This window comes from Lycium barbarum, chromosome 1, assembly GCF_019175385.1.
Source record: "Lycium barbarum isolate Lr01 chromosome 1, ASM1917538v2, whole genome shotgun sequence".
Taxonomy (NCBI): Eukaryota; Viridiplantae; Streptophyta; class Magnoliopsida; order Solanales; family Solanaceae; genus Lycium; species Lycium barbarum.
Window position 1 is genome coordinate 150197436 of NC_083337.1, and position 14004 is coordinate 150211439.

The 14004-nt window shown below is 35.8% G+C and overlaps 1 protein-coding gene across 3 annotated transcripts; it reads right to left on the reverse strand.

The window, feature by feature from the left end:
* Positions 1-2425: 2425 nt before the first annotated feature.
* Positions 2426-12539, reverse strand: LOC132643856 (putative 1-phosphatidylinositol-3-phosphate 5-kinase FAB1D). 3 transcript variants are annotated; one of them, XM_060360390.1, is made up of 13 exons: positions 12299-12539; positions 10321-10520; positions 10180-10201; positions 9480-10049; positions 8807-8948; positions 8369-8713; positions 6890-7696; positions 6337-6671; positions 5970-6120; positions 5694-5849; positions 3728-5302; positions 3348-3611; positions 2426-3221 (listed from the first exon to the last, which is right to left on the reverse strand). In XM_060360390.1, exons 2-13 carry the CDS (start codon positions 10448-10450, stop codon positions 2850-2852), a joined length of 4869 nt encoding a protein of 1622 aa, XP_060216373.1. In that variant the 5' UTR covers positions 10451-10520; positions 12299-12539; the 3' UTR covers positions 2426-2849. The 3 variants fall into 3 exon arrangements, with proteins under 3 accessions (XP_060216373.1, XP_060216361.1, XP_060216369.1); XM_060360378.1 differs by having other exon boundaries at positions 10297-10520; XM_060360386.1 differs by having other exon boundaries at positions 5970-6094; positions 6335-6671; positions 10297-10520.
* Positions 12540-14004: the final 1465 nt, after the last annotated feature.

Sequence of the window (14004 nt, forward strand, 5' to 3'; positions counted from 1 at the left end):
AATTATTATTTTTTTATCACTAATTTAGATCACGTTCAAAAGAAATTAAACATAATATAAATTCTAAGACTAAAAAGTATTACTTTAGTTTCTAATTTACTACTTAGTAGTAAGTACATTCTTTTTTTATCATTACTTTTTATCTTTTTGTTTAATTTACTTATACTTTAAAAAAAATTAATTAATTTATTATTCTTTTCTGGCCTCAAGGGCTGGTGGGCCAACAGAGGCTGGGCTTTTGAGCCTCACTTCTATATGTGCCAAAGAAATCCTAGCCCAACCCTACTTAAATGAAGGGTTGGGTTGGGCCGGCCTCGCGGGCCAAGCCCATATTGACAACTCTACTATTTCATAATAATAAGTGATGTTTTTAGCACGGAGATACCCCTTAAGAACACTACACACTCCTAGAAAGTAAAAAGTACTTTTACTTACCCTTAGTCAAATGTCTTAAAAAATGAAGTAGATCTTTAATGGTTTTTTGGATTATGCAAAACTCCAGTTACTTAAATAAGGGTAAAAAAGGAAGAAAAAAATTAATGTGTTCTTGATGTTGTGAAACACTACTTATTTTGAAACAAAATAAAAAAATTACTTATTACTCTCTCCGGATAAAAAAGAGTGTCGACTTAGTTTTTTTTTTTTATCAAAAAGAGTGTCCACTTATCAAATCAACAAAGAATTAACCTTATTTTTTCAGATTTGCCCCTATTAAATATTATGTGATGAAATCTCAATGTCTATTTAATTAGGGGCAGCTTAGTCAAATTACTTATTTTTATCTAGAAGTAAGTATTTTCTTAAAGAGTGTGCAAATAGTCAAGTAGACACTCTTTTTATCCGGAAGGAGCATAAAACAGAGGGAGTACTTGAAAAGACAAAACGTGAAACTCAAGATAAAAATGCATGAAATTTTGGGTTCGGTACAAAACTTTAATGCAACATCAAATCTGGATCCCATCACTATGATGGTCTTTGACACGGGTACGTTCGGTTTTTATTTGCGAATTTCTGGATTAATGAGCACAGCTTCATATGTAGCTATTTATTTTTACAAGTTGCTTCCGATAACGACTAGTAATACTACTGATACTCTGATATTTGGGTCCCTTGAGACCGGTAAGGACATTAACGTCAACATATAAAATTTACCAAAACAAGGCTGCATATTCATTGCAAATATAATTAAGACAGGAAATGACGCGTCGTGTTGTCCTCCAAACGTGTCCGATCTTGAATTTTTGTCCTCGCTTAACAAAAATTTTAAAAACTAATCTTAACTTGAAAAGACTTGCTTTGCCGATTTGGTATAAGTTCTTTTTTGCCTATAAGATAGAATTTGTGATCAATTGAATAAGTTTCCTATCTTGAAATAATTTTTTGTTAAACGACACCAGAAAATCAAGACCGCCCCTTACGGAGGCCAGTCAGCCATTTGTGAACTTAACCGGAGTAGAGGCATTCTTTTTTAAAGAGAAGACACAAATACTACAAAACAATAAAAAGGACAATTTAGTTAGTTTGTGCTCTTTAGTTGCCAACTTCTATAGTTGTCTGAAAGACTGCTACTTGGAGCTTACATAGTGGCTAATAATATTGTTTGAATTAAGTTAAATCTTATTTACTACGAAACTATACAAACATATTACGTTACATATTTGATGCTTGTATCTTCGTTAGAGACAAATTCGAAATTTAAAGCATAATATGTTTCTACATTTTTGAATGTCATTTATTCACGGAGTACTTGGAGACGGACGACTCTAAATAATGGGAGACTCGTGGAATTGAAAATATGACGGTTCTTTTCACTTTGTAAATGTATTTGTACACTAAAACAACTTGGAAACACATTCTTCAGACCAAAGGGAGAAGTTCTTTTGATCTGAAGGATCTGATCTGCTACTTTTTTTGTTTTTGTTTAATAGTTGGGTATCCAAGATTCATTGGCCTAAATTATTCGAATTCTCTGCTGGATAGGCCAGCTAAGGGGACCAGGAAAGTGAAATGAAAGTTCTTCATTTTCAGAGTTTAAACCAAAAGACCTTTAGTTAAGGGTAGAATGACTCTAACCCGAGTCTCGGTAAATAATTGAAGGTAGAGAAGGGGTCCCAAAGGTAAAAATGAGTCATGAGCATATTAAGTTAGGCCATAAGTTCAGATTATGTGGTAAAATTTGAAATTGCCAGTTTAAAGTGCCACAAGGAAGTACGCTTCTCCTTTATCATCGAGTTCATTCCTCATTGGATTATTTCATGGATGAAAACTAGAACTACAAAAACAGGTATATTCTCTCTGGCCATGCTTTTATTTAATCTTCTATTGTAGCTTCATATATTCCATTTTTCTGTTGAATCTCTCGTGATCGATCTTCGATCTATGCTGATTCCACCATGCCAAATATAACACTCTCATACACCAAATAAAGAACTCAAACCAAAAACTCAACAATCGATTAATAGGAATATCGTCTTACATCCAAAAAGTATATATAAACCATAAGCAGCTTCAACAGCTATCTTTGTACCCCCTTGATCACTAATAATACTCAAGCGACTAAAGGGCTTTTTACAATGAGTCATAGACTTCCAAAAACTTCGATATATACTGCAAGCTAGAAATGAACATAAAGAATTAACCATCCTCATAAATTTGCTAAAAATAATCGCAGAAATAAGAGGGGCATATATTTTATTTTTTTTTATACCAACAGGGGGCATATAACTAGGTGCTCGGGCGACAAACTATGTACAGAAATTAATGACTCAACCGGTGACCAGAACCACTTGATAAGGAACAGAACTCAGGTGGCAAAACCATTTTGTGTCCCTTGAGCAGTAGAGTTAGCATCAGACATCTTCATGTTCCCCTTCACCAGTGCACTTAGGTTGATCAGAATCACCATCAGACTCCGACTGTGGTGAAGCAATACTGCTTAATGTGCGGTGAAGTTCACAAGGATTTGAGGATTTTTGGGAGCACCAATTATCTGGAACACTTAAGAAATGTGTGTCAATGAACTTCCTAAATCTCTTATAATACTCTTTCGGAGAGACGATAGTAGGAAGCTGATTCTTCGGAACCACGAGTGAAGATTTGACCCAATTCTCAAGCTGCTTGTCCCATGTATATTGCCTGAGATAGTCGATGATGCCACAAACAAGTTCACGTCGTTGGCTATCCACTCCCACAAGTAGAGAATAGTCCATCACATTGATTGACTGCAAAAATCACCAAATAGTACCAGTTTCAGAGACTAACCCATTAACTTCAGAGGTTGCATGCTATTAAGTTTAGGTGGATATGAGCTACTGGTTATTAGGATAGCAGTTTGACCTCCAACTTACCTTGAGGAAAGTACAGTCATTCCATACAGCCCGTTGCAAAGCCCTCTTTGATCTTGTACCAACATATAAAGGAGAAACATTCATGTCATTCACAAAGTTTTGGTCCAAAAGAACGTCTCCCGCGCCATTGCCAGCTTCACTGAATCGAGCATGCAAAGCGCCTTTCAGATCATACTGCCGAGTAGTATTTCTACCAAATGAAAGGTTCTCCATCACCATGAGATCGTGCCTTGTCTCTTTGCCACCTCTTGGCCTTACATTGACCTGCAAAACATAAATAGTAGAAAGCTCAAAAAAATTGTGAGTGTGTGCTGGCAGGAAGAAAGCATACATCGTGCTACCAGCCAGAAAAGTGAAGTGACTATAGTTAATTAATCAACCTGATAAATGCCAAGAATTTTTGCAAGGCAGGTTTGATTCCTCTTCGCATGGCACTGGTCCATGTATTCAAAATACTTAGGAGCAAACTTCAGGAACGAGTCAAATTCTGCTCTCTTAATTTCCTTGATGATAAACCGATCATCAACTGTTTTGGCAAACAAAGAATTACTTTTGCCACCTTTTGCATCCCAGCTCCTACACCTACTCAAGGAAGCAATAAAATCAACTTCTGAAGAGCACCATCGATCTCGCAAATGACGAAATTCGCTGGCGTAGAGACAGAGGACTGAGTATTTATACTTTCCAGACAATTTACCCAAACCCATGGAGACTTCCGGGTGAATCGCCGTGAAAGAGACCGATGAATCTAGCAAATCTACCCCATCTAAACTTTGTGAGCGTGATACCTCTGAAATGTTCGAAGAGTGAAATGCTGTTAAATCCAATGAACCAGTTGCAGACAAATGTGGAGAAGCTAGAGAGAACATCCGCATCAAGCCCTGTGAACTCTCGTATGCCTTAGAATCAATTCCTCTCTCTTTTCTGCCATCATCTCCAAGATCTTCACATACGATGGGAAAATCCTTCAACAAGGCCAAAGCACAAGCAATAATGCTAGAAAATTCATCTTCATAATCTGAAACAATGTATTTATCACTTCCAACGGGGATATGCAGCTTCGCACCCTCGTCGGTAATAAGTTTATAAGTAGTAGATTCTACATCGTGGTTTGTGATAGATCCTAATTTCGGCAGGTGACCTCTCTGGAGATACTCCATGTATTGACACCAAATTTCAGGGAATGGAGTCCACCATCCATCATCATTCTCTATGTCAGAAAATATCGAGGAGAGAGATCTACTCCTTTGACAATGGTTGGGATCATGGGTACCTCCAGCATCAGCACCAGCAGGAATTAATTTATCTGTCTCCAATTGAATCGATGAAGGAAGATTGAGCTGTAAGTTACTTTCATTACCAAAAAGGCAGTGATCAGAGAGACTAGATTTCACTGTCGCATCCTGAAGGGATAAGTTGTTTCCATTTACTTTGGCTGCAGTTGTCGTCTCGGCACCATCATTGAAAGCAGATAAAGTTGATGAACCATGTTGTCCACAATCATGTGTATCAACAAAACTTTCTTTAATGGGAAAACCATTTGCTTTTGCAGATGACTCAACATCCGGTTTCAGATCATAGTCAGCATCTGAAACATCACCACGACTTCCTACAGTAGGCTCTGTCCTTCCTACAGTAGATTCTGTCATACTGTTATCATCTCCACAAGAGTCTTCAACTAGCTTGATTTTAAGATCCGGACAATCTTTCAACACTCTGTCGTCTCTTTCCGAATAAATTTTAGTGTCTCCTTTAACACTGCTTTCCTCTTGTTGTTCCCTGTGGTCAATAGTTTTGGGATTGGCAATGGTAGAATCAGATGATAGTAATGAATGAAGACGGCGATCCCACACACAGGACTCAAGCAAAAGCTCCAGCCTTATTCTATTCAACCCTAGAAGTTTATATATGACGACATCCGGATTCCCATCCGTAACGACATTTTGAATATCAACCTGACATTGAATCCACATAGATTAGTAAAAGTAAAGTAAGATTTACATATGCTTTAATAAATGTATGGACCAAATAAATCGTAGATGAGTTCAATGAAATCTCATCAACCGGAAAATCAGAAAGCTAACAACTCTTAATGCATGTACTTGTCTGTATTTGACATCTGTTAACATTATTGTACCCTAGCCAAGATTATCTATATCAAAATCATTTGCTCAGTCACAGAAGTGTAAAATTGTAAGTACCAAGTTATACTGTGGAAAAAAATGTACCATCTGGTATGAATAATTCGAAGGGAACTTAGAACCAGAATGACAATCCATCACCACGTTAATCAAATAAAATTCTACAGGAACAAGTAATCTGAAATGGCAGCAGAAAGGGGCTAACCTCAAATTGAGCTCTCTCTTCCTTCAAAATTTTCTCAATGTCAGAAAATCTCCTCATTGATCCTTGAATATTTAGAGTAGTCCCAACAAAACGAGACTCTATTGCCTTCAAAGCTTTTTCTACATCAAGAAACATCTTTATCCCTTTCATGTACACCTAGTTGAGAAAGAAAAGAAAATCTTAGTCAATAGAAACTTGCAATAGGGCATGTAACTTCCATGTTCAGCCAAGTAATTAAAAGCCTGTAAGAAGCAGTCAGACTCAGACAAAGCATACATCTTCAAAATCCTTCGTAAGAAATTCTCCATTGACAGAGCTGCTAAACTCCAGCTTCTCCGGAGGAAGAGACACGGAGTAAGTTGTAACAGTTGAGTACTTAAACACAGCAACCATATGCCCTAAACATGCAGAAATATGACATGAATACCTTCAAAAAGGAGAGATAAAATATGAGAAAAGCACCAACTCCAAATCCCTACATAACCACTCTTAGAGATAACTAGACTTAAATCTTGAGTAATGTCAGATGGAGTTTTTCATAACGGATAGCAAAAAAGCTATCAGTAGGCTTTGCTGTTAGATCCGCATACATGAAAATAATAGACACTTCAGGAATAACTAAAGATAGCCACAAGTGATGTACCCAAAGAAGTAGAGGAAATCCCTGTGCAAAGAATGACCACAGCCTGACAGTCTATTAAACAAAGAGGAATTTGAGAAGCTGAGCTCCAAAAATTTTCCAAATGAAAAACTACGGGAACCAGTGGATACTAGAACTCTTTTCGTAGATTTTGAGCTACCAATCTGGAACTTGCATCTACCACAACGACTCCACATCCAAATCTTCCCTTCACTTTCACCTGGAAGCCCCTTGTCCTTTGGAAGAGAACGAACTTGAATTGCAAGCAGCTTATTGTAATGTGCATAATAGAAAATGTGAGCCTCAGGGGATCCATCACAGCTCTTGCATGGGAGTTTCTGTACAACAGAGCTTTTCTGTTAACAATTTGAAACAAACTCCACAGTCTTATAATGATAAGAACATGATCTTATTTCAAATAGATCATTATAGCAAGTATTAATGATGCACTCTAAAAAATGACCACCAATCATTCCAAAGATAATCGTTAATCAAATTGAACCTACAGTGCCAGAAGAAGAGGAGTTTGAAGTGGAGAGTGTTGAGTTCTACGCACCTGGCTTAGCAAATTATGCTGCAAAAACTTTCCAAGAGGAATATCAAAGTTTTGATAGAACTTTATGCGAGAAAAATGACTATGGGCACACATAGTCCCCGTCGACGCATTGCGGCTTGATATCAGAACCAATATACTCTCAGTATCCATAGATGTAACACCATTCCCCATATTCCTTTGGTCTTCAGGCTTTTTATCAGATACATGTGAGCTCCTTATTGGAGTATGCAACTGTTCTTTTTCGGATGCCATTTCGTCATCACAGGTAGTGGCTTTCTGATCTGTATCACTTTGATTAACAACCTCAGGTGCGTCAGGAACTTGAGTATCAGTCTGTTCTTGATCATCATCGTTGGATCCATCATCACTGAAAGATGAGGGCATGGATTGACCAGAGGTGGGCAAGAGAGGAAAGTTATCCCCCATAACTTTTTCCAGAGAGGCTGAGAGAGATGTCAACCCAGAAAGAACAACTGGGTTATATGGCTCAACTAACAGAGAATCGCCTTGTGATTCTAGGTTATGCCTTACTTCCTGATGGAAGCCATTGAAAATTGGGACGTCAATTGAACCGGACGAATTTGTCTCATCAACAGTCGAAAGAATTTCTTCTTCAGCACTAACAGCTGGGGTGTCATCTGTAGCTGTTGAATTCACAACCTGTCTAAGAGGAATAGTGGAGAACATTGCTTTTTGATCAACGAGGAAAGAAGTCTCGAGGATTAAATTATATGCCATGATCACTGCACATCGTACCACATACTTAATCTTCTTTAGTTCATCACCGTTAGCTCCCATTAACAAAATCTGTGCAAAAGGTCAGGGTCAGAGGTATAGAAGTAAATGTTCTTTATTTTACAAAGTAAGTAGATGTTCCAATCATAGTAGACAAGGGGGGAAAAAAGCAACACCAGGTATCAATCCTCTAAAATTTACCACAAAGAAAAGACGATCCAGAACCACACGTCTGGAAGGAAAAGATATGAATCAGTGAATATCAAGAAAATAATAAAGAAAAATGGAGAAATGAAACAGGAAGAGACCATTTTCAGTTAAAACACTTTAGATCCTTTCATCATGTTTAGAGTCAAAAACCACTAGCCAGTAGGGGCTCTGAAGTTCCAAAAGCAATAGTAGCTTGTTCGTTTGTTGGTATACGAGGCAAGTTAATAAACTGCATGAGCTATATCAGTTCTTTTCACAAAGATTCCTAAGCTTATTCCATCCGGCTAATACAGTTGCAGTCACAAAAGACAAAAAGACCAGTGTTGATATAAATACCAGGTCCAAATGAATGCAAAACTAACTCTTATCACATGATTCACAATGGCTATGCAAGTCCCTGATGCACTCTAGCTTCACGACTTTATGTGTTGTTTCTTGAGCAATGACACAACAGTGGAGCTCATGTCCCAACTATCAGTAATCCCTAGTTAGATATTCTGTGTCATTCAAACTAACATAGAGAAGGTGACTAACCGTGCATCCCAGATGAGTAGGACAGCCCTCAATGAACATCAGTGTTTTGCTAGGCCTTTTTCCACCATCATCAGAAGTGTCATGTTCCTCCACGAACCTTTGAAAATGAAAGGTATCACACTGCCTGAGCTTATGGCCAGACAAGATTTCGGAAGATAAGGTTGGTGAAATAGTGCAACGAGCAACTCTCTCCAGGCGATGTTCTTTCATATCAAAGACTAGTGTCCATCCTTTCTTGAGAAAAGACTCTTGTATGTCACGAGAAACGGTTTTCTCGACCAATATCACATTTGGCTGGTACCTCTCTAGGATTTCAGTGATAGACTTCGCCACATTGTCTTTCTCCTATCATTATTAATTGATAACAACACATGATCACAGACCATAATATATTCTCTTTTTTGTTTATCGAACACATAAAGGGAGTTTCTTATTTACCTTTTGCATTGAGTCAAATGATGACAACTCACTTGAGAGACCAAGTGCACCCTCAATCAACAGCAGCCTAGGTTTTTCAAACTTAGTTGGCATATGTTTATGGGCAGCATGCTTCTTGAAGACCAGGCCTCTGATAAATTGACTAAAAAAACATGAAAAATTACAATGTAAGCCTGGGTTCCATCTTTGTGTTAAATTTAGTCTTAGATAACAAACATAGAGATAAAGAGTAGAATGTAAATTGTATAGTATTTAAAAGGTAAGTCCACTATTAGAGGCAAGGTACTTTCTGAGAAACTTAAGATTTAAGAGAATAAAGATGGTTCCACGTAACCTTAAAAAAATCAGAACACAATGAATAGTGAATGGGAAAGTTACCATTTATAACGACAGATTCCATTTGAGAAAGCCCAAAAGGTAATATTTGGGATATGAGTAACTAAACTTAAACATACATTCAAACGTAGATATTAGTGGAAGTATGACAGAGGAAACCAATAAAAAGGAGGCTCAATGAGCGTGCGCATTCAGTGGCACCTGCAACTTCACAAATAGAGAACAACTACCAATCTCTGGGTAACAGATAGTCCCCCACTTTGACAATCCAAGAACTAAACTGGACGAAGAAAGAAAAGAACAAATAGAGATGAGACACGTAGAAATTATGTGATACCTTTGGCTGGGAGAACCAGTTTTTATGCATTTTATCTTCACGTATCTATTAGGATCCATAGCCTTTCCTTCAGCAGAATCAGGCTTCACAAATGAAGCAGCCTCCCAAGACAAGGAGGTGACTATATCAACCCAACTGTCACCCCCAGATGAGGCAACACCAAAAGACTTAAGAAGGTCATTAACAAGGGCCTTAAGTTTCCCATTCATCACTTCCTCCAATGCCTTCTGCTTTTCCTCTTTAAACTTGTAGCTCCCAGAACCTTCTTCCCCCAGGCTGATTAAAGAAGTTGGCTTGCCCCAATTCAGGCCATCACCACATTCATCATCATCGCAATTAGCCACACTGCCTTCCATATCATCATCCCAACATTCTGGTTCTGGGGGCACCCAGAACTGATCCAGTTCATAACTAGAAGAGACTTCAGATTCGTCATCGTAATCCCCCTCAATTTTGCTACTTTTGGTTTGTTCACAATTTCCATTTCTCATGTCTGCATCCCTTCCCGTGTGCATGGTAGAACAGGAATCCTCTTGACTGCTATCTGTGCTACATTCATCAACATAAACCCTGAACAGATCAAAACGAAAGCGAAAACCACATTGACGTGTGTCAGACATTCCTCATTTCCCAAGGAAAAGAAGACAGGTATTTTAACCTCAACCTAAATAGATTTTAACATTACTAAATTACAACTAACCTCCCATCTGCGCTTGCATCACCTGAAATGGTAAAAGAATAAAGAACCAACATAAGGCGATGATGAAGAGAATGAAAATAACGGTCAAAAGTATGTAATAAAGAAAGGAGAGCATACTGTAACATGAGATAGAGCTGTTACTGCTATGCAATGAAGCAGACGGACTGATCAAACAAGGTGTAGTATCTTGCACTTTGCCACAAGACTGGCATAACGTACCAGAATTTCTATCATCTACTTGCACAGAATTCTCATTTTCTGGTCTGCCCATGCTTCCGCTTGATTTGTCAGAGCACCAGAGTAGTGACACGTATTACATCTGATCCCAGGAATATTTTAACCTGCAGATTTGCCCCACTAAATTGAGAAAAAAGTGAAGTTCTTCAACGAACAAAATAGAACCTTCCTCTCAAACAATAGAGTAATGCAGTGATAATACTCTTTTAGACGAAAAATATAATATTTCTTTTCATAAGTGAAAAGAATACCATGTTTATAAGAACTTGAATGAAGGTAGAACTTATCATATTCATTATAGCCAACATACTCGTTTCCCTCAAGAAATAAGACTCAACTTTCAGCATTTGCATCGAAAATTCAGGTTTAACAATGTACAACAATTGAAGGACTAACATTGCAGCATGATTTGGATGAATCAAGATATGTCATTATAGATCACTCATTCCGCCTTCCACAAAATCGTAATTGTCCAAAACAACACTGTGTAATAATGTAAACTTATTTGTATTTCAAGTCATAGCTCCTTTAATGAAGAAATGCTTATCAAATACTAACAAAGAAGAGCATTTATGCCTGACAAAATAATATCTGATGAAAACAATGTACAAAAAGAAAAATCTTGCAGAAAATAAGCACGTCACAAAAATGGCAGCAGCAGGAGGTGGTTGTTAACATAACGTTATCTTATTAGTTAGTCAAACACAATGCAAATATACTTTGCTCTTAACACGAGGCTTTCATCTTGTAGATATAAATTGAAGTGTCCGCCTTAGATTGATTAGTCACATATTTAGGATAAAGGTAATCCTCCTATCACTCCATTTGACAGTCAAGGATGAGTTTCTCAAAGGTCCCTCGTCCTACCTAACAATTAGATAAAACATACAGAATGATCCCATACTAATCTAAATCAAAAAGTATTGATGTGTGCTTCTTAACAATCATTTATCAAGGTAATTAGTTTTTTCATATTTACTAACAGGAAACCTTGAAGCATCAGAATCAGTATTCTGTATTGTCCTAAATGTTCAGGCTGTGTTTACAAAGTAACCAACTTTTTAATTTTCATTGTCAGATTAACAAAATTGTTTAAAAACTGATCTTCAAGAGAAGCTTATCTCTCCACAAATTCTAAACAGCTTTAAACTATTCAACTCAGAAAGTAATACTTCTCCTTCTTAAGTCACTGATTAAGAGAATCAGTACTTTAGCTATAGCTATCAAAACTGTCAAAGAAGGTCAAGTCATCCACAGCAGAAAAATCCACTGAACAAGTCAACAACTTATGACACCAAAGCAAAAAAAAAAAAAAAACAAGGAAAAAAACACAAAGAAGCAGTTCTATCTACTGATTACCAGGGCAGCAAGTATTTCCAGGAAATCACTCAATTTAAAGAGGACAAGATTTTAATTAAATCAAAAGCAAGAAGACTAAAAGATCATGACTTTCACAAAGGGAAAACCATTTTTTTGGCTTCAAGAACAATCAGCAACATAGATATCATTAGAAATAAAGTTTAAAAAAAATCAAATCTTTCCAGAAAATCACTCAATTTAAAGAAGGTAACAGTATCACTAAGCTCATAACAAAGAAGATTTAACTCTTTACTTCAGAAAGGAACTTGCCATTTTGACATAAAAAAACAATCAGCAAAAATAATACCATTAAAACTGAAGTTACACAGATTAAATTTTCCAAGAAATCACTTAATTTGAAGATGGTAATAGTAAACTAACCAAACCCACATCAAAAAAGATTACACTTCTTGATTTAACAGATACACTAGCCAATCTTGGCTTCACTTTTTTTTTTTTTTTTTAACAAAGTAGATATACAATAAAGAAATTAAGTGACAAAGATTCTTCTTTTATGACTTACACTTAAAGCAACCAAATTAACACTTATATGATGACCTCGAAATCAATCCAAAGCTTATCAAATTCCCACAAAAAACTTCAAAACCAGGTACTATTTTGCAAAGGGTAAGCAAAAAATTTGAAATCTTGAAGAAAAATCTTGAATTTAGGAGAGAGAGGGAATTGAGTTAGAAGAGGAGAAGAATGAAGTAGGAGAAAGAAGTAGACTTTTTGTCCGTATGTGGGCCCACTAAGTGGTTTTCTGCTCACTTTCATGCTTTCCCAATATCTTATGTATAGGGCCAACAAAATTTCATATTTTATTTAGAAAAAGAAAAGGTCAGAGTTACTGTACCAAAAGTTTCAAATTCTGTTTAAATTTTCGAAAAATGAAGAGACAAAATGTATATAAATAAGGAATAAAGTGTATACAACTGTATTTTTTTTTAAATACTGCAAAAGATACTTTCTTGTTCACATTAGTACATATGGATATACATTTGGATTTGATTGATTCTCGAGATTTTAACGATTATTGGCATCTTTTTTCAAAGTAAATACTTATTCGCATGGAGTGTTCACACCGAACAAATTTAAACTACTAGTTAAATGATTTAATGAATAAAATATATTAATTAATTATAATTATATATATATATATATATATATATATATTCGAACACTTGTCATGCATAATTAATTTGGTGTAAACATCTTATGTAGGTAAATTTTACCCTTTTCCTCAACATTATTACTCAATGACAGATCCACAATTTTCAATCTATGGATGCTCAATTATTTTTAATTTGAAATTGTTACTAACACTGCCTCAAATAATATATTTTGTACAAATTACTACTCAGGTTCCTATATAAATAAAATAATAGTGTTGGCTCGGAAAAGTGATGGGTGCTCAACCACCCCTAAGCCTGAAAGTAGATTTGCCATTCGTATTACTCTAACCCACTTATAAATTTAAGGCTCTATGATCCAAACTTTTACAATTTCTCTTCTTTTCCTTTTTAATATTTGAAGTGTGAATAAATCTCATGTTTGATGGAAAAAAAGAAGTAGAAGAGAAAATAATCTTTTATAAGATTATACTTTTTAAAAATAAGTTGTCATTGATTATGTAAGATTGTACATTAATATCGTAGAAGTCATATCACGTGCATAAGTAAAAGCTCGAGTTTTTCTGGATAAAAACTTTGACTTAAATACGTAAATGTCAGACATGAGCTCAATTTTTTTGGATAAAGAATCCAACTTAAAAACGTGAATGTCAGGCATGATGATGAAACAAACGCCTCGAGAAGCTCAACTATGCTTCTCATATAGTATTAATTTTCATGATATCTTAGAAGTCATAAGAAGTGTACAAACAAAAATTCAAATTTGTTTTTATTTTGGATAAAAAAAATCCAACTTAAAAATGTGAATGCTAGATAGATATGACGATAAAACAGGCTCCTCAAGAAACTCAAACATCGCTTCTTATATAATAGTAAAATCAATTCTTTAACCTATACTAAGTGAATGTTCCTAAATTTTTGTTTTAAAAGATCATATTTCTACAATACTAATCTCTCTGCACATGGGTTGCACGTGGTATTCCATTTTATTTTTCACAGATAAATATTCCAAAAATGTATATTCAATTTTTTTTTTAATTTAAAAAAGAAAATGTCAGAATTACTGTACCAAAAGTTTCAAATTATTAAATTTTCG

Coding starts and splice junctions, on each gene's coding strand:
- LOC132643856 (XM_060360378.1), bottom strand. CDS start 10,450: ATGGGCAGACCAGAAAATGAGAATTCTGTGCAAGTAGATGATAGAAAT. Junction 5,303..5,693: donor AAGAGAGAGCTCAATTTGAG/GTTAGCCCCTTT, acceptor ATTCAATGTCAG/GTTGATATTCAAAATGTCGT. Junction 3,612..3,727: donor AAATTCTTGGCATTTATCAG/GTTGATTAATTA, acceptor TATGTTTTGCAG/GTCAATGTAAGGCCAAGAGG.